Genomic DNA, 21,534 nt, shown 5'->3' on the forward strand with positions numbered 1-21,534 from the left:
CGGCACGAGTCAGCAGAGGAGCAAAGTTTATATCCGAGGCCGGGGAACACCTATTGGGATATTTTCATATCAGGTGGATCAGATAACTGTTTCAATCGGGCGTGTTTACAACGTTATATACTTCCACGTGTGGAGCAGGTGCTGCGGAGCAATAGTACAGCAGTGTGGAAACAAAAAGCCAGAACAGCAAAGCAGCAAACACTGATGTTATCAAAATAGACTTTATTCTAGACCTCGAGATCTGAGTGATATTACAACAGTCCGATGAGGAATCTGCAGACTGCAACCGTGAGAGTGAGAGAGAAAGAGAGTAAAACGTAGATCAGGGAAAAGACACAAAAAAAAAAAAATCTGAACATTTGTATTTACATGTTCTGTGTTATAATACACCAACAATTAAAGTCTTCCTATATTTTTTGTTCATTTTAAGTATGTATCTACAAATAAATCAAAATTACAAAAGTTTTGATGAGTACAAAACCTTTGAGGGCTCTCCGACATAGCAAAGATAGATTAACATTAGTACTTTCGGTAGGAACAAAAATAAGCAAACACACTTGAACGCTGTGTAAAAAGCTCATCTAAAAACAAACCATTACAAAACACCTTTCCGTGGTGAGAAGCCCCCTCCAGACCTGCACCGCTGTCTCGTAATCTGCTTGGAAATGTCTTGGTCTGAGTGACTTGTGTTGTAACTGCTTTATAAACCAGTCCAGACCGCTTCTCCCAGCATGTGTGACCTCCGTCGGGACACGAGTCTGGGCCGCACAAACGCTGGCAGCAGCGGCAGGTCATTGTGATGAAAACAGTGCAACAACCCCGTCCCGGCGCTCTGCAGCGCAGAGAGAACGCCGCCTAAAAGCTTCTGAGCTGCAGGACAACAGTCAACGTCTGATTACAAATCTATATTTTCACCTGCTCTCGTCCAGCGGTGATATCTGAGAGGAGTTTGGTGTGGTATTGTGGGTATTCATCTGACAAAGTTGATATTGAAGATGTCCTCAGATGAATAAGACACTTTAAGAAGAAAATACATGTACTTTAATTCATTTGGGTGCTTGGAGCCTTTACCACCATAAAAACGTAAAGATAACACGACTTGTGGCCGACATGATGTGAAAATCTCTCTTAGGGAGAAGCTTGAATCTGCAGGGTACTGTGACATCACAGACCCAGATCTGAGGACCGATATCCAGTTTTGCCATCTCTTTACGCCGCCAACTTTCCCATTTTGCTGCATATGCTGTACGTCTGAAGCGGGTACCGCGCCGGATCAATCAGTAACGCGGGCTGGAGCCAGAACCGCCGTCTGTGAACACAGCTGGAGACTCCACTGAAGTTTCTCTGTGTGATATTCTGAAAACAGGCGACATATTTCATTTGGATTTCCGGAAAACATCTTCCACCTTTGACGAAAGGGCCCATAAAGTCTCCTTTAGACGGGTGGAAACATGCTGTGTTCATGTTTTCCACATCTACTGTGCACTTGGCATGACGATTATGGCAAATACAACCTGATGACGGGAGAAAGCTGACGGCAAACGTCGCGCTCACACGGTGACGCCGTTACATGTCTGTCTGAATGAAACATGAACATTCATGGAGAAGTAACCCATGACTGAATCCTGAACATCTCAACAAGAAGCTGATGAATGTTAACTATTCCACGTCTGTAGGGGCTTCAGACGTCCTGTGAAACGGTCCCAAACAACAAGTCTTTAAGTTTCCGTACAAAATTCTTGTAAACTGAGTCTGAACAAAACATTTGAAATGTCAGCTGACGTGTGCAGATGTCCGGCCTTTAGATGTCGTCATGGCAACTAGAAAGACCTGAAACGCCACAAAGCTGGCTTGGTTCAGGCTTATGTGTGGAATATTGTTAACCGTATTTACCCAACGACAGCCTGCACCGTCTGCATCACCACTGGTTCCTCAACAGCATGTTGTCAGACGATGACGACGTCACACGTCCTCCTCACTCGTTTTTAGTCTAAAGTGCATGAAAACAACACCTCCCTTCAAAAGGGCTGCTCTTTTCTATCATCTATGACTGTTTAAGGGGAACCTGCAGTGATGAACAACAACCTCCAACCATATTTCAAGCATTCAGTTTCTTTAAAATCCCCCCTTGGCATATAGAGGAATCTCCTGTGACAGATATATCTCCACCTGTAAATATCTATATGTATAAATATGTATCGCAAGCAGCCCCCCATTGTAACCATCACGTCCTATGCTGAGTCTGTTTTACCTCAAAATGCAAACTCTACTGGCTACTAGAAAAGCGCCCTGCACCCGAGCACGGGCCTGAGTCTGGAGAGAGCGTGTTGGTGTTTTGACGCGGGGGCGACGACCGCACGTCAACAGGAAACCATAGCGTGGACTGTAGTGTGTTCTGGTGTCTGTGCTGCACAGCAAAGCTGCAAATATAAAATGAGCTGCAGACGGTACGAGCACAAACACGTCCCGACTTCAAACACGTCCCATCGGCCGCTTGCAGAGTTGACCGAGCCGGGGAGCTGTGATTACACGGATCGGGCTAAACGTCGTCCGCCGGCTCCAGATCCGTCTGTCGGTGAGCGCCGCAGAAAAACAGCTTCTAGCTAATAAAAGCTGCAAAGGGCCGTTCACTCTTTGATTACTTAAAATGGCATAAACAGAACAATTCTGGAGGAATAGTTCATCGTCTGAGCAGTACGTTAGCATCCTCCCCTCCTGAAGGGAGCAGAAGTAAATCAATGGATCTCCCAAATCGACAACTTTGAATATCCGCTTTTAAAAGACAAATGACTTGGCTTCCCCTCTCTTCTCTCCCACCCCCCATTGTAAATTCAAAAAGAGATCAGTAAAATCCAAATTCAACAAAAAAACAATGTCCACAGGACAAAAAAATGCTGACATATGCAATATGCACACACCAACGGAGAACACAATCTGAACAATTCTGACACAACAGATAAAAAGAGGAAAGCACGAAGAATCCTGGAGTTTTGGTTTGCTCGTGACGGGTCCGGCGTGTCTGCGCTGTGACAGGGAGAGCGTTCTTCCTGAAGGTCTGCGGAGCAGGACAGGTGTGTGTCTGATGCTTGTTCGTAGAAACCGTGGCTGATGCGTGGTCCTCGCGTGTACATGAGGGAGGGAGCGCTCCAGCCGGCTCCAGCTGGCGGCGGCGGCGGGCCATAGGACTACAGCAGTGTGGTGGACAGGCAGGGACAGTCTTTTGGCTATGTACACATTCGTAGTCGGTCCATGGCTCCCACACGTGCGTCATTTCCTCAGGTCTAGTACACAAACCTGGAACACAGGAAGCCACATATATTTAGATCGTTTTACCACATCTCCCACAGGCCTTCTGTTTTCTGTCAGTGAGGGCTTGTTTTTTTTTTTTGTATCAGCACAAGAAGATAAGATGTTTTGTACGTCACAAAATAAAGATTCCTGTAATGGCGCTTTTCCACTAGCACCTACTCAGTCCGACTCGCCTTTGTGCTTTTCCACCAGGGGTCTAACGTAGGGCTGGACAATATATCGAGATTTTAATATATATCGATATATTTTCAAACGCGATATGGTACGAGACAATATTGTTTATATCGATTAAAAAAAATATATATATATTATTTTTTTTTTAATGATTTTGATATAGCTTATTTTGTGACAAATTGACTTGAATGTTTTATTTGAGATTTGCACAAATGTTTTGTTATTTACACAACTGTCAACCTCAGTGGAAAAGTCTGCCTGTTACTGTCTACATTGTATTAATTGCACAGTGTATTTTAATTTAATTGTTATTCAGGAAAGGGATATTTGTTTTATTTTATTCAAGAAGCATTTTTATTCTATATATGCAGGCAGTTTATTTTTATTTCATTTGTTTTATACATTTTGATATTGTGCAGACCTCTGTTAATAAAGGAACCTAAAACTGACTGTTTTTTTAAGGGTTTGCCTCAGAAAAAAATGAAGTTAACAGAGATGCTAAACATTGATGGATGATATGACTCAGGCGGCGGTCACTGGTAGTGCTGCATGCAGCTCAGCTCACACTGATGCAGCATCATTCACAGCTGGGCTTGTGCAGCGCCAGAGCTCCTCACACACAAATACTGCTGCTTCATTGTTTTTCAGCAATAAGGAGTTACAACTATTTACGGGTAAAACACTTTCTTATTAGACAGTTCACCAAACTGTTCATCCTTGTATGCAGAGATACAGCCAAGTGTATCTGCTGTAGAATAAAGGGGGAGTATTGAAGTTACTGGATGGATCGTGGCTCTCAGAGCACTAAATACAGCTGAGTGGCAGTGGGTCAAGTATCAAATCAGTTTGTCTTAGCAGGGTTACAAAATAAATAAATAAATAAATAATGCAGCTCACTTTGGTGGAAAAACTGTGTTAATAGTGATTTTATATGTAAAGAGAGCTAAAAACCTCCTTGTGTGGGTGAAAACCAATAATGTAGCAATCAGTTAAAACAAATTAGAAAATTAAAACATCTTAACATTTAAAATCAACAAAGTTTAAAGTTGTCTTAAAAGGAACAACAACCCTTTTATAAGTGTATAAATTAGCCTGAGAGCAGGCTTTCTTCTCGTGGTCTATTTCATGTACTTATTTATCCGCGCTTCTGTCTCTGCTGCAACTTCAACCTTTCTTTTTTTAATTTAATATACATCTCTCATCAACAATGAGCACCACCATCTAGGCCTGTGTTGAAAAAAATCGATTTCCCAATTCCAAATCGATTCTCATTAATTCCTAAATATCGATTCATATGTCTAAAGATCAATTTTTTAAAATTTTCTTTTATTTATTTATGTATTTTTTTTTCCCATCATTACAACTTTTGGTTATTTTTTTGTTTATCCCCAAAAAAAGGAATGTTTTGTTGGACACGAGAATAATTGGTGCCATGCATTTTGTCTTTAAATATGTTTAAAGGTATGAAAACATTAAAGTATTAGGTTATAATTGCATAAATTGTCTATATTTCATTACTTTATATACTGTCTTGGGGTTACATTTGCAAAAAATGCTAAAAACCAAATTTTCAAAAATTAAAAACCAAAATAGACCGAAAATGGAACAAATAAAAACAGAATGTGGGAAAAAATAAAACTGATTTCATCCGTCTCTGTTTCCTCCCTGGATCTGTTTGGTAATTCTGACCCACATGATGTTTCTGAAAGCAGTTCTATCAGCATTCTGGGAGCTGATTGGTCCTTACAGCATCATTAGCTGCAATACTTGCTGTTTAATCTCAATATAATACTAGTATTAATATTTTGCATAACTACAGTCATATAATTCATGCAACAGCTCAAAAAACAGTTTTAATAACACTAACCCAAATCAATATCGGAATCGAATCGAATCAAATCTTGATAATTGATTCTGAATCTTAAGAATCGGAATCGAATCGATTCTTGACATTTGAATCGATCCCCAGCCCTACCACCATGTTCACACTGGGAATTAATCAAATATTCTTCAAATTAAAGCCAGGAACGTGGAGCGTAAACAGAAACAACCTTTTGGTTATTGTCAAAAACTAAACTGGAGCAGGTCAAATCTTGATTAGTCAGATTAAAGCAGTCTGACATGAGCCAGTAAAACTGGAACTGGGGCCTCGGAGAACTTGAGATGCTGCAAAGAAAATCTGGCCATGATTTCAGTTCTGTGCCTCCGAGGAAACTGACAGCTTAGTGCTATGTGAAGAGGACGTATCAGAACAGTTCATACCCGGCAGAGAAGGACAGAACCCTGACTTTTTTTCCCCCTCTTCGGCAGAAACCCCGGCGTCAGTGATTGTAGATCAGTTTTCCATTTTCATGTAGTTTAACTTCAATTGGGAGCACATCACCTAACATAACCTGCTGGAGTTTGGCAGAGAGGCGCCGGCGGACCAGGACCCGAGCAGTTCCAGAAGCTGTTGAACCGTGCAGACCAGGGGCCTGGGCCGGGTTCATTTATTCAGCCAGCACTCCCACTGTTTTTCCTGCTCTAATCTCTGTATTGAGTGCCACTGAATGTTACTGCAACATCAGCTGCCGTATTCTTGTTCTGGTTTTTGGGCCATGTTTCAAGCTGTCTGCAAAACTTAAGGCTGCAGGAAACACTAAAGTGAAGCGAGGACTTCCCGCGATGCCAGTCACATACTGAACTTCATTAGTGCCGGGCTGGATCCCCGTCTGCCTTCGGGACCCACTTCATCTTTTGTGGCATACGCCAGACAAAGTACTGGATGCATCATCCTGCGGCTGCTGCAGATTTGTTGGCTGCACGTTGGTGATGCATCATTACATCACCACCGCCAGCCTGAACCGTTCATACAAGGCAGGATGAATCAAAGCTCTCGTGATGTTCATGACAAATTCTGACCCCATCGTCTGAATGTTGCAGCAGAAAGCGAGATTCATCAGGCCAGACTTCCTTTATCCAAGCCTCCGTTCTCCAAATTTGGCCTCAGTTTTTTGGGGGAGGGGGATTTCAGAAAGGAGGTCCTGGTCAACCCTGAGCTCGAGTTTAGCTGACCGTGCACCAACTTCCACAACATCGGCTAGGACTTATTCCATCCACCCTGTTAGTCGACCAAGGATTGTGAGTCTGCTCTGTTTATGTCAGATAACATAGCAGTGATTCACCAACTTTCCTTTTGAAGCCTAAGTGAGAAGGCCAAGGCCTGTAAAACAGGTGGGGGCAGAGCCCCCTCCCTTCCCCGGGGGGGTCATGATGATTCCTGGGAGCCCACTCCCATTTCTTTGGTCTTGGCATAATAAAACTGTGTGGCGACTGGTGAGCTGAACGTCGTTTACATATACAGTAATCTCTGGTTTTCTGCGGGGGTTACGTTCTGAAAAGAACCCGTGATAGGTGAAATCTGCAAAGTAGCAACCTTTTTTTTGTTTACAATTATTATACAAGCCTTCAAATTGCGGAGATCAGCCCCGCCCCGCCGTGACCCGATTAATTGGATTTGAATGGGAGAAAATTATTATGAAAAAAAAAAAAAATACAATAAGTACAGTAGGACAAATTGTGATTGGCGTGTATTTCACTGCTCTTCTGATGCTGCTGCATCCTGACTCTGTAGCGTCTTTCTCCTAAAGCCGCGGTGCAGGTGTGTTTTTTCCAGAGAAGAACATAGTTATGGGTCGTTGTTGTCGCTATTTTTTCTTCTGGGCAAAAAGATTCTTATAAAGCGACATCCCACCATGTATTATATCTGAGACTGTAATGAACGATTCATCAAAGGTCCCGTTCTTGAGCTGCTGCTTAAGCTCATTGGCCGTTCTCAGCTTGTTGCTAAGCAACCAACGTTATTGACACAGGAAGTGAAGAAGAGGGGAGACTGTTTAGCCAATCAGAATGCAGAACACGATGCAAATCCGTAAAGCAGCGAGACGTGAAAGGTGAACCGCGTTATAGCGAGGGATTACTGTATTAAAGTCTGGATCGAAGGACAACCTCGATCAAACTGTTCTCGTCAGCCTCTCATCACATCACGCTAGGATGATCCGTGTCTCGAGACAACGCCGCGTGACAGAGACCGCGTCTCAGCCTTGGTGAACGTGGACTTCAGGTTCAACATAACGGACCCTCTACCAGGTTACGCTGAGAGGGTCCGTCGCCATGGTGATAAACCCTAAACCCTACCTGGACGGTTTACCATTTACTGTGACTACAGAATATTCCGTTTCCATGCGTGAGCAAACAGGGTTATCCCTGTTTTCATGGTAATTAATCATTTGGGATATCTGGATCAAACCAGCGACGCGCGAAGAACGTGATGACGCAATTAGCGTCATTTCTGCTTCTTCTTCCTGTATCCAAATTCAAAACAAATGCTGCTTCGCGCAACTTTTTCTCTCACCTTTTTGTAAATCTTCTATCCCGGTACTTTCTACCGTCTACAAATGCAGAAATGTTCATATCCTTCATTACATTTATGAAGTGATTAGTCTCCTGGTCTTGTGTTTCTCCGTGTTTATAAGAACTTCCTGGACTCAAAAGACCAGGATTCCCTATGAACAGAGCATGTGCAGAAAACAAATTCATGTTCCGTTTTATGGGGATATTCCGTTTGGCGTTTACATGACCAAATATTCGGGTTTTAAAAGGAATAACCCAGGGGTCATATTGGGGTTTTTAAAAACCGGAATATGAGCAAATTCGGGTTATTCAAATGGCTTATCGGTGTTTACATGGCCGTGCAAAACCGGGTTATTGCTAATATTCAGGTTTTAAAAGAGTTATTGACTGCATGTAAACGCAGTCTGTGTTTAACCAGGTACGTGATAAAACCCACTTCCCGGAGTCCCCCGTTATTTTGAGTTATTTTTGCCTCTGTCATCTCAAACCAGCTGTCGCTCACTGGATATTTGACTTTCCCCAGCTCTTGGGTTTATCATCTCCTTTAACACCGGAGGTGGCTGCACGTGAAACCCCAAGTAGATCAGCAGAGAGCAGGCCTGTCTGGCACAAAAAACCTTTCAAACTCAATGAAATGATTTTGTTTTGCATTCTGAGGCTCTGCTTAAACTTCAGCGGTTCGTCTAGGACATCTCTGTTTAAGAACTAAGGTGCTATCTACTGATTGGCTGACAGGCAAACCTAAAGAAAGAGGTTTGTATTTTGATATCGGTAGCAAACGGTTGTGGGTTTGAGCTCAGGGTCAGACCTGATTCTGGCCACAGAAATGGAGTCAGGTACCGGATCTGCTGGCCCGTTTCACATTAGAAACCAGTGGAAAAACTAAACAATTTAAGACAAAGCCATTACAACCTCAGAGGGGAGAGCATATACAGGAAATCAACAATCAGAACCAACACCAAACTGAGATGCTACAGTGGCAGCGGTGGATGTATGGAATAAATTAGATAGGGATTTGAAATCATGTAGAACTTTAACCTTATTTAAAAGGATGATTTCCTTATATTAAATTAATGAGTGGTGATGCTTGCTTTGTTGATTTGGGTATTTATTTATTTATTTGATGAAGATGTAGACTGCACCTTTATTTTAAAAATATTTTTTATTTCTTGAGGAATTTTTGTTATCCCCATGGAGGCAATTTGTTTTACTGGCATTCTTTCTCCTACTTCTTGCTTTTATTTAATTAATTTAATTAATCTTTTTGAGGGTAGGCAAATAATAAGCTTTGCTTCAGCCTACCCCTTTTTCGGTCTAGATGTTATTTGTTTATTTGTATATTGGAAACTTTTTTGTAATGTTTTCTTTGAACAGTGTATTCGTTTTCTTGTTGTCATTTTTATTCTTTGTTTTTTGTGTGTGCCATGACCGAAAATAAACTAAAACTAAACTAAAACTAAAAAAAAACAGTTTCTCGGGGTAACCGGCGGGTGTAAAAGCCAAACAGCATCACTTACTGATCCATCCGACGCGCTGGCTCCTACTTTATCCCCCGTAGCGTTCCAGCACACCTCGAAGATCCCTCCTGTCCCCCGGTAGCTGTGAACTAAAGCACCTGTCTGCAGAGGGACAGCCGCACATGCACTCAGGTTTAGTGACGGCAAGAGACAACATCATCTCATCTGGTTCTCTGGCGTGCGGCTCTGGGCCGTCCCTCACCTGAGTGTTCCAGATGTGGACACACTTGTCGAACGAGCCGCTGGCGAGGTGCCTGCCATCGGGACTGAAGGCCACGCTGTAGACGGGCTCCTGGTGGCGGGTCAGCGTGTGAATACACACCCCGCACTCCACGTCCCAGAGACGCACTGTTGAATCAAATGATGCGCTGTGGGGTAGAAGAGACAAGGGGGGGGTGTTAGGTCACCGCCATGCATCGAGACGTAAAGGGGACCTATTATGAAAAACAGGTTTTTTCTTGCTTTAACATAAAGTGGTCTCCCCTCAGCCTGCCAACTCAGAGAAGGAGGAAAGCAACCAAATTCTGCAGTGTCTGTACAGCCGCCCGGATGAGCCGTCCAGTGTGATGTGGATCTACGAGCCGTTCAGATTTTGCTCCTGTCGTGATATCACGACAGGAGCGATGCGTGAAACCACGCCCACAACTAACTCCGTCGGCCGGAGCTTCTGCCATTTTTTCGTAGCGGTGTATCGCGTCATTCAGGCAGCCAATCAGCCATCTATTCTACCACCGATTGGTCGGGGTCGTAAGACGTTTGAATCAGGAAGCGGGAGTCAGCGCGAAAGCGACTCGCTGCTTCTCGGCTTCAATGGCAGCACAAACGTCTGTTTCATGATCCAACTCTGAGGTGCAGATGTTCATAAACCTGGTGCTGAGGAGAGAATTAAAAAGGGATCTAGACGGGCGGCGAGGAACGACCAGATCTACCAGGCACTCGGTCACTTCATAGCTGCTTGCACCTCTCAGCTAGGGGTGGGCGATATGACCTAAAATTAATATCACGGTATTTTTCATCTTTTGAACGGTGACGGTATAATATCACGGTATTTTTTGGTACGTTTTGGGAGGAGTAGCCTGTCCTGTCCCTTTATGTGAATAAGGTTAATATTTTTATAATATAATAAGTAAATGGTAGTATCCTTATCAAAAAGAGACATGGGAGAGTATTATGCATTCTCAATATTTATTTGGCAAAAAACCTAAAGATCTTACATATATATATAAATATATATATATATATATATATATATATATATATATATATTATATTTATTTTTATTATATTATATTTTAAATATTTTGTAAACCTGTCCTAAAATGTAATACTGGACCTCGGTTGGGCTGGTTGGACAGCGGGTGGTGGAAAAAGTCCCTTAATTATATTCTCTTATTCTCTAATTTTCTTCTAAAGCCCGCGGTACAGGTGCTTTTTTTCGAGAGAAGAACATGGTTATGGGTATTTTTTTGTCACTCTCTTTCTTTCTTTTGGGCAAAAAGATTCTTTTAAACCGACATTCATTAATTTTTTCTCCATCTTGAAGTGGGTGATTCCGGCAGGTTGAAACAGCGCTCTGCGCTCCGCTGCCGTCAAAGACCCGCCCCGCTCTACTTCTGATTGGCTAGTGTTTGTTTGGTTGAGCGCCAGAGCTGCTTTCCTCTCATTCCATTGGTAGACGAACTCGGTTGACTCAACCTTTTTTTTTCTCTCAAACCTTTTTTTTTTTTTTTTTTTTTTAAAGCAGTCAAACTCGCGCGCCGAGAAAAAAAACTCCGTACGCCGGAGATCCGGCACGGTGCCGGAATACTTTAAGCCCTGCATTTCTTACTACTCTTGTCGTAAGGTGTAGTAAACGATGCCTGCAGTGAAAGCTGTGTAGTCTTGAGCAGCGGTCCCAGCGGGACCAGCTGCTGGTCGCACTTGCGCTCGTTTTGGCCCGGGTTGCCTCTTCATATTCACGGGCGTGCGTGTTTTTTAAGTGATGAAACAGGTTGCTTGTGTTTCCACCTCTTGCTGTCACAACACGGCAGCAAACCTTGCATATCACCGGCGTTTTTAATTCCTTATTTAGGCTTATTATTTTATTATTGATTTATTACGGTATTGACGGTATTGCAAAATCCATGTCGTGGCGCAGTTTCACACCGGTGATGACTATGACACCGGTGTACCGCCCACCCCTACTCTCAGCTGATTTCTCATTTCTCAAAAGTTTCTCTCACTCTCATCTTTTAACTTTATATCAAACACAAGCCACAGATCCAGCAGCACATCTATCATCTCCTCCAGGTTCTACATCTTTAGTGTTGTTGTCTTCTTCGTTTAGATCACACAATCAAATACGTCACAGCAGCTTCGCTCCAACTTCTCACCTGGGTGTTGGAAAAAACAAACGAGGACGAGGCGTGCCGAGTCGGGGCGCGCTGAGTAGGTGCTAGTGGATAAGCGCCATTAGTAGTATGAGCAGCTTCATAAACGCTAGCCGCAACTGCAACCAGCAACCCATGTGGGCTCAGCCACCAGCATGACTGTGGAACAGGGTCAGTCTGAATTAATCAGACCAGGTGACCTTTTCCATCCCTGCAGAACCACATTTTTATGTTCCCTCATAAACTGAAGGATATTAAATGGGTTCTCTGATAAGTGCTAGTTCAGCTGTTTAGGGGCAATCCACTGTTATCTTGATATCCTTTTGCGGTCCATATTTAAATGCTCTTACTTCCATTATTAAACTGTGCTGCAACTTCTTGATGCCGGCCGATAATCTGACCACTCAGAGAGGGAATAACATCTCTTACACAACCGCAGGATGAGTCCTCTCACATGGTTGTTTAAGGAACAAGAAGCTCCTCACGGTATAAGTGAGAGTTACACAACTGGTTGCAACCGAAACATACGAATCACTCAAGTACTTTCCAGCCTTAACCAATTTGTTTAGTCAAATCCAGCTGGGGACTTCTTTCTAGCCAGGCAGTACATTTGCATAACAAAGCATTTGGCAAAAAGTTGTTTTGCCTGCACAGCTGAGTTGTTGTTGGGTGTCTAATGTCAAAAACACAAAGAAAGGAACTCGGTTTTGTGCTCTTACCTGGCCAGCATAAGGTTTGCACTGGGGTTGTTGGTCCCGGGGCCTGTAGGGCTCCACTTAATGGTGTAGATTTCTTTACTGTGTGCCTGGAGGTCATGGACACACGTATCCTGCTTCATACTCCAGATCTGTGGAGATGAGGCAACAAGTTACAGTTAATATATATTATAATTACGCAATATTCACATCGTCTTCAGGCCATATTTGTTCCTTTCTTGGCTTTTCTGACAAATCTGTGGCGATTAATAAAGTATATTCACTTGGATCTACACGGGCTTGATTTCTGAACTGACCTTAAGTGTCATGTCATCAGAACAGGAGGCCAACAGGCTGCCGGTGGGATCCCACTTGATGGCGTTCACTTCATTCTGGAGGGAATAAGACGAATGTTAGCACAAACAGACGCGGCTGATCGGTAACAACCAGCACCTTTTGTCATGCTACAGGCTGAATTTGCCTCTTGATGATAACTAACGATCAAATCCTACCGTTTCAATTTACAGCTCAATGTTGTTACATGTTTTCTGTTCAACAGCGTGTTAGGGTTCCCATCTCCCCTCTTAACTGCAGGGTTATTCATAATTTAGTGTTTCATAATTGCTTCTTCATGACTAACACGTTTCCTGGTACTTTACTGAAAGAAATACTGTTAATACTAAAATTTTTGCTTACAATTTTTAGGTTAATTTTGTTAAATAAAATAGTTTAGTGTCATATCTGTGTCCAGTTGTTTCTTTCTATGAAATAAAAGCAGCGGAACATGCTCCAGCAGAGGTGAATCCACTTATCTATTCAATTATTTATACTTGCCTAGGGCTGAATTACATTTCTGTTGATTTGACAAGTATTACTGCTGTGACTGGTTAGCTAATGCCAGCCAACGTACGGCTGCAGAAGTCAACAAGCTGCGTGACACCACAGACTCGGAGTGCAGCTTGACATATTTCTTAACCACACGTAGCGTTATATTTCAGCTTTAAGTGTTGCATCCTCCCAAGTGAGTCCCTGTGTAGTTACCTTCAACCACAGGAGGGAGGAGGTTTTCAACAGACTGTAATTTAAGAGCAGTGAAACTGATCAGCAGCTATTGATCTAGTGCCACCACCTATTTATACGGGAGTATATCTCACTGCTGCAGCAATTCAGTTTCCATCCCCGGCCGTCAGTGAGGATGGCGAGCGCTCTCTTACCGTGTGTCCCTGGAAGGTCTTGACAGGTCTGTCCTGACCCAGCTTGCACACATGGATGCACATGTCTGTGCTGCAGGAGGCAAACGTGTTATTGCTCTGCCAGTCCACGTCCAGAGCAGGTGCTGTTGGGAGGCACAGACACAACTTAGAGCTCCTGCAGCAGACAGGACATGACAGCGATGGGCCGCATCCAGATTCCTTTTTCTTATTTATCATAATCTGCACTAATACAAGTACGGCCGCCTGGTTTCAAGGTGAAAATAGTTTCACAGTTTACACCAAACCAAAAAACCCAGTGAAGATAAGACTGGTTATGTACGGCAGGACCAGTCATCACAATGTGGAGAAAAACACAACAGACACAAACAGTATTATCAAACAGTATTATCAAAACCTGTGTGTGTGTGTGTGTGTGTGTGTGTGTGTGTGTGTCTGTGTGTGTGTCCTGTCCTCACCTGAGTGGAAAGGAAACTGCTGTTTTGCTTCTCCCGTGTGTGCATCCCAAATAATTGTCGTCTGTGTGAAGGAAAGAGATTTTCATTATCCAGAGTGAACTAGCAAAATTTATTTTAAGAAATCAGTAAAACATATTACAAAAACTGAAAGAAGTTAATTCAAGTCTTCCTCGGTCACTCTCGGCTGCTTTGTGTAAAATGTGCACAAGTACAGAGCAGCAAACATTTCAGGCCTTTCCATACATCAGAGCCGCAGCACTAGGTCATTATGTTAATTGTGTGTCATCATACGTGTGTCCGCTAGATGGCACTGTGGGCCCACGATAAACAGCAGCAGCTATAACACTGGCAGAGTTGTTCCCTGCAGGACTCCACATGCAGTTTATTATGCCTCTATCTTCCTCCACTCATGTAATTATAACACAGCATCATCTTTACTGTTTGTGAATAGCTGATGCTCATAAAAAACATATATTAGAAATAGGGCTGGGGATCCATTCAAATGTCAAGAACCGATTCGATTCCGATTCTTAAGATTCAGAATCGATTATCAAGATTTGATTCGATTCTGATATTGATTTGGGTTAGTGTTATTAAAACTGTTTTTTTGAGCTGTTGCATGATTTATATGACGGTGTAGTTATGCAACATATTAATAATAGTATTATGTTGAGATTCAACAGCAAGTATTGGCAGATAATGATGTCTCCCAGAATGCTGATAGAACTGCTTTCAGAAACATCATGTGGGGCAGGATTATCAAACAGATCCAGGGCAGCAAACAGAGATGTATGAAAATCGGTTTTATTTTTTCCCGCATTTCACACGTTTTAATTTTTTCCATTTTTGGTCTATTTCGGTGTTTAATTTGAGAATTTTTTTTTTTTAGCATTTTATGCAAATGTAACCCCAAGAGAGTATATCATGTAATGAAATATAGACAATTTATGCAATTATAACTGAAAACTTTAATGTTTTCATACCTTTAAACATATTTAAAGGCAAAAACATGGCACCAGTTATTCTCGTGTCCAACAAAACTAATAAACAAAAAAATACCAAAAGTTGTAATGTAATGATGAAAAAAAAAGAAAAAAAGAAAAAATTCGATCTTTAGACATATGAATTTTAGGAATTAATATGAGAATCGATTTAGAATTGGAAAATCGATTTTTTTCAACACAGGCCTAATTAGAAACTGTATTTTTTTTAAATTTAACAATGATATAACAATACAATGATATAAGATGTAAAATCACAGAAACCTGTCATAGTCCAGGTAAAATCAACGACTAACCTTGTCGACACCAGCACTGAGAATGAAGTTTCCTTTCTTATTCCACTTGAGTGCAAATATAGGGCCTTTGTGTTGACCCAAAGTACTGGCCAGGTTGCCTGTAAACATAATGACGGAAAGCAACTTAAAAACACAATCAGAGTGATGTGAGCAGGGAGCTCTGATTGAACGAAAGCTCTGGGTGTTACCGTCTTTTGTCCAGATTCGAGCAAAGCCGTCGTAAGAACCTGTCGCCAGCAACGAGCCCTCGCTCTGGAACAGAGGCAGATGGCTCCTGTTAGGTTCAGTAAGTAGCAGCAAGTCTTTTTCAGTTACAGCTGCATAACTTGGATCTGGGTCGGGCCTCATTTCAAATGCGGAGTCTTTCTGATTTAATCGAATATCACCACAAGTCATAAGACAGATCCAATATTAGTGCTCATTTGACGATGTGCATTGACTTGTGCTACTCAGCCAGAAAATAGTCTGCAGCTGAAGACCCGTGTGGAAGTCAGTGATTCACCTGAACGCACCACATACCACTGGAATAAGCAGTTGAAGTAGTTTCAAGTTGGTACACAAACATCAACAGATAAGATGAAATCCTGCATCATGCAGTTTAAGCCCCGACACACGCAGACACTCACATTCCAGTCTAGTGAGGTGACGTCCTTGTTGCTGGGGACGTCCTGGCCCCCCTCTCTGATGCAGTGTCTCAGAACCAGCTGGGTGGATCCGCCCGTGGCGTTTTCACTCAGGTTCCAGATCCGAGCCGTCGAGTCCCCGGACCTGCGTCGGTCAACACAAGCTGAGATCAGGATCTGTGACATCCACATGCTTCCAAGCTCAAGACTGAAGATGGACTGAAACTGAAACTGACCATCGAGGCTGAGCTGGGTTGAGGTCTGAAGCCATTTCATTAAAGGGGGCCTATTATGGCATCTAATCTCTACTTTAAACAGGCCTTGAATGTCTTAAAAACAAGCTTTTGATTGTTTTTGCTAAATAAATTAGAAATTCTGAGCCATGTCTTTATCATCTTATTCTCTAACCTCATTATCTATGCAGGATTCTGAGTGGGCGGGGCTATGATAATGAGGCTCTGTGCTGATTGGCTGCCTGACGCGATGACGCGATACACCGCTACGAAAAAATGGTGGAAGGTCTGGCCGGCTGAGTTACCGTGTCCTAACACCGTGTCATAACTGCATGCGATGCGAGCGTCAGTGACAAAATCAATTCCATTGCTTTATTTTCTATTGGACTGTCCTAACTGGACGCAGCGACGAAGCGCAACGTTTTGATCTGAACATTTGTCGGACGCCCTGCTTCTATTTTCTTCCTGCCGCTCGCGTTGAAAGCCGGTTGAAAGCGCTGTAGGAAACGGTCACGGATGAGAAACGGCTGATCCAGTTAGTTGAAATGAGAAGTTATCTCTATGATTCCTCCTCATTTCACTAAAAAAACTTCAATAAAGTGGCAGCTGCTGGAGGGAGATGGACAGAGAGCGTCCGATGTCACGCAGTGCTACGATAGTCGGACGCTCATGCAGTTACACGGTTTTATAGTTGTGGGCTTGGTTTGCATTTTGGTTACGTAACGAAAATGCGCTGAATCTGAATGGCTCATAGAAGCCACATGACACTGGATGGCTCATCCGGGCGGCTGTGCAGACACTGCAGAATTTGGTTGCTTTCCTCCTCCTCTGAGTTGGCAGGCTGAGGGGAGACCACTTTATATATGTTAAAGCAAGAAAAAACCTGGTTTTCATAATAGGTCCCCTTTAAACCAGAACCGAGATCATCACATTCATATTATGGGATTGTTTCGGATGCAATTCCTTCATTTTTATTTACTCTTCATAGTCCACATTCAAAAGCAGGACTGTTGACTGTACAGCAAGTACCTCTGTGAATACTCGCTTTTACTAGCATTTGCTGAAGGGGATGCAGTTAAGATGTGAAAGTATTTGAGTGCTTTGACAAGTAATTCAACCGTATTCACTACTGGTACTTCAGCTGCATATTGGTATTCTTTACAACCAGTTTGTTCAGAAATGTTGGTTGGTAAATGGAAACATACAAGGAAGGAGTGGAGGCTTAAAGGACCAATTCAGCAGGCGGTTGATTCATTACAGTTTGGCTCCATTACTCAAAGTGGTGAATATACTGCAGAGTCTGACTACACAATGGGAAGAAATGGAAAGACCAACCATCTGACCGGCAGCCAACCCAAATAAAACTCTGGTGTGTAGATTAAGAGACGCTGACTCTTTGAACAAGCTCCCACATGCTGTCTAAAAAACCCATTTATCTGTGACATGCCGTGACTGGGCCTTCGTGAGTCAAACAACCCTGGGACAATCAGGACACATCTTCAAGAGGACGTGGTAATATATGTATAAACAATCCTATAATTAAAAGGAAACAAACTAGGGATAAACTGCTTGCAGTAACCTGATGAACCAATGACAGAAGAGCTTGTAGACTGTTTCGTTGCTCTCAAAGCAGGTTCAGCACAGCGGTGCTCCTTTAGGTTTTATATTGATATTAAAGTCCAAATATGTTGTCTGTCCCCCATATTTTAATTTAGCTGTACAGATTTATATAAATTGCAACTGTCTGGGTGCTCTGTCCTCACAGAGCAAAACCTTCCCATCGACGGCGTGTAACCCTGTGACTGTCGCCATCGTGCTCGTATTGACCGGGAAAAAAGTTGAGGAACAAATAACATTAGTCTTCAAACTCGTTAAAAGGTAACTCAACACTCAAGGCTGGGCAATTCTGTTGCTCTATTATATCAGCATTATGTTTAAAGCTTCATTAAGTGTTTCAATAATGATTTTTCTAACACAGTGCTTGTTATATGTTGAATTAGTGGGCACTCAACTAAAGCTGTATATATTTTCGAGCCTTTAAGGAATTAATTCTACATTTCTGCACTTTTTAATTTCACATTTGTGCATGAAAGCACTATTGATTCTGTACAGTCTGAAGTTTAAACTGCACCATGTTTTCATTTAACAGTGTGGACATCATGCTGGGTCCTGAAGCTAGACCACTTGAGAACCAGTGTACCTGATGACTAAAGGTCAACTTTGAAAATAACTTGTTAATGCGAGGATTTTTGTTCTTTTGTTGCTCTTAACCAAAAGCAGGACTAGAATGGAGAATTTTGTGATTAAGGGCGAGGGCTGCCATTAAAAGGGAGGTTCCATTACTCGTCTGCATTTCCCATTAAACGGCCATTATGGAGTAACTGAGAAGCACCGAAGCAACCGGTGTGCTTGACCATCCTCGATGAGGAGCCACGACTATGAGTATGAACGAAGGGAAACACCTACCCGGACGCGAGGAGGTCGTTCACGGGGTTCCAGGCACAGATGAAAACTTCGGATTCGTGGCCCCTCAAGACCATGGCTTTATTTTGCGGGATCTCCACATCCCTGTCCACCTCCATCATCTCCGAGTGGTGATCTAGAAGAAAGAGATACAATTATATTTACATATGTATACATAAATTATATAAGATCGATTAAAACTAAAAATGTGTTAATGTGTTCATCTCTATGTCGCTCAATTCACACTACCTCCATCCTATTAGGGCTGCATCAGCATCACACAATGACAAAGTATTCATTTATTAGCCTGCAATATTTAAATACCATCATGATGAAGCTTCACACACTCCATAAATCAGCGTAGCAACTTTGATAACTTCAATAACTGTTTGCTTAATAACTTCAGCAAACAGTTAAAAATCTGATTCAGATCAAAATTTAATGAATCACAAAAAGGAAGAGTGCTTTACAGCTTCCTCCGTCTGCAAACACCCAAACACGTGAAAGGCCTCATCCATACCCACACAGGCTGACCAGGGACGAGCAAGACGAGTTCATTAAGATACAGCTAATCAGAAAATGGATATACAACGTCAAGGCAATGTCATGAACAGTAAAATGACTGTTGTCTGAATGTAACAGTGCACATAGCAACTTGGAGTGCTAGATCTCCTGAAGGCATCACCGTGAAGTTCACCAGACTGAGCACGTTCACGTTCAACAATAATGCTCTTTTCCTTCTCGGCCACCCAAGTTCCCCAGAGGGAACACGTCTCTTTGTTTGGGTCCAGAAGCCTCGAGCTAACAGCCTAAAACCACCCGTGCAGACGAGCTGAAGCGACCTCGTCTCCCAGGTTTGGCACCTGTGAAGCTCCGGGTGCTTGAATCAGGAACACGGACACCGGTATCTTTAACAAGGTGCAAAATAAACATGTGCTTCATTTGCTCATGGAACGTAGAACACGTTGAAAACCATGTGAACATTTGAATGAGTAAAAAATATTTCTAAATGGATGGACATTTAACTACTATTGAAAAGAAAAAATATTGAATGTGACAGATTTGTTGTCAACCTTCGATTTAAGAAAGAAAACCCAATAACTGTCACTGACATAACTTGAAACTGACAAGTCATAATTTACTGGACATTAATGAAAATCAGACATTGCTTTTACATTTTTAGTTCAATTGAATAATTAAAATATAAACAAATGAAACTGGCCAGAAATGAAAAATAACGAGGTTTTGTCGAGAACGTTTTGAGACAACGGTCACTAAAATCCAGTGATTCCTGTAACTCGGTGAGACGTGTGCACCTGTAGACAGGTAACCTGGTCCACTCGTGATTAAAACTGTTTTAGTTTGTCAAAGGGCTCGTGTCTGAGACCAATCTTTCTCACATTGGGCAGCACATTTCCCTCCAGAACGCTTTGATAGTCTTGAGATTTCATTGTACCTCCACAGACTGAAGACGCCCTGTGTCAGACGCACAAAAGCAGGTCCAGAACAGAACAGAATCTGCACCAAGCTGCTTGGAAAATGTTTTACAACCTTTACCGTTAAAATGTTGGTCTACAACGTTCTTTCTGATCTCCTCAGACAACCTCTCCAGTTCTTTTCTCTAGTCCATGTTGAGTGTGGTGAACATCATGATACCAAACAGCAGACTGATGACTGTTCACATTAAATAAAGACCACACTTTAGTTTAACGTGTAACTATGGTCTAATTATTTCAATCTTTTCTAAGAGTACCAACTCATTTGTGAAAGCCAGCTTCATTATTTCAGATTTTAAATAATTCTGTTGAAACGCAATCAGATTTTCATTAGTGAATGTTCACATTATTATTATTTTTGCCAGTTTCATGTCCACGTGTGTTTTAACAACACAACGTATGTGATGTGTTGATCGTAACTCCGAGGGATATGAGCTTTGTTCAGTTTTTAAGTGAACGGTGCTGCAGTGGGAACAGCAGACGCTCGGTGGAGGAGGAGGAGGGCGAGCTGTGCTGGTTAGTGGTTAACAGCTCTGCAGAGGTGCTAAAGCCCTGCAATCATTTGTAGAATTTTACATATTTGGAAAGAGCCCACATTCTGACAACCAACCCCCCCAAAAAAACATCTTCATTGTCCATGTCTATAGACAAACGTGGGGCAAAAAGACTGCGGTTTGGGTCGATAAGAGTGTTAAACTGGACCTTGTTCACAAGAAGGCAATTACAACTCTATCTAACAGACCTCGCAGAGAAGTAAGAAAATGATTGATTCAGTTTCACCCAAAGAAACCTCAATCTAACCCTCGGCAGCATTAAACATAACAAGAACATGGATTCAATATCCACTGTGTTAGTGTGATTAAAGCCCATTAGGGAGGAGGCGGTGGTTCTGAGGGAAAGCAGCCAGACCATCATTTCCCTTTTACACAAAAGCAACTGCTTGGCAGGGAAAAAATGAGTAAAGATATGGAAACGAAACCACGACAAAAGATGGCTAAAAGCAAACTCCCAGAACCTTCCATCGTACACAGCATCAGTCGCCAGAGAGCTAACAGTCCGTGCAGACAGTGAAAGGATAAATACAAATGCATAATTTGATTCCAATAACAACATTTTCTAATGGAGAATAAATGGAGTGCGGTGGGCAGCTTTGGCAGTAAAGGCTCATCCGATTGGCCAGACCTTTTTGGCAGTCGGAGAGCGAATCAATGGCTCCTCTGAAAGGTAACACACTACCATTGACTTCCAAACAGTCATCTACAATACTGATGATGTGGATGTGGATAACACGATTGTT

General features: G+C 42.4%; 1 protein-coding gene across 5 annotated transcripts in view; it reads right to left on the bottom strand.

Moving 5' to 3' along the window:
- Positions 1-207: 207 nt before the first annotated feature.
- The window catches only part of LOC133453038 (F-box-like/WD repeat-containing protein TBL1XR1), a 40,153-nt gene continuing 18,826 nt past the window's right edge, over positions 208-21,534 (bottom strand). For 4 of the 5 annotated variants that reach the window (XM_061732876.1, XM_061732874.1, XM_061732877.1 and 1 more), the window contains exons 6-16: positions 18,745-18,877; positions 16,049-16,190; positions 15,611-15,674; positions 15,423-15,520; positions 14,126-14,186; positions 13,671-13,792; positions 12,774-12,848; positions 12,481-12,608; positions 9,595-9,760; positions 9,393-9,494; positions 208-3,294 (exon numbers count right to left, since the gene is read on the bottom strand). In XM_061732876.1, the coding sequence (XP_061588860.1) occupies positions 3,268-3,294; positions 9,393-9,494; positions 9,595-9,760; positions 12,481-12,608; positions 12,774-12,848; positions 13,671-13,792; positions 14,126-14,186; positions 15,423-15,520; positions 15,611-15,674; positions 16,049-16,190; positions 18,745-18,877 (1,118 nt within the window). In that variant the 3' untranslated portion in view covers positions 208-3,267. Of the gene's footprint in view, positions 3,295-9,392; positions 9,495-9,594; positions 9,761-12,476; positions 12,609-12,773; positions 12,849-13,670; positions 13,793-14,125; positions 14,187-15,422; positions 15,521-15,610; positions 15,675-16,048; positions 16,191-18,744; positions 18,878-21,534 lie in introns of those variants that run through there. The other variant, XM_061732878.1, reaches the window with a different exon arrangement.

This window comes from Cololabis saira, chromosome 10, assembly GCF_033807715.1.
Source record: "Cololabis saira isolate AMF1-May2022 chromosome 10, fColSai1.1, whole genome shotgun sequence".
Lineage (NCBI taxonomy): Eukaryota > Metazoa > Chordata > Actinopteri > Beloniformes > Belonidae > Cololabis > Cololabis saira.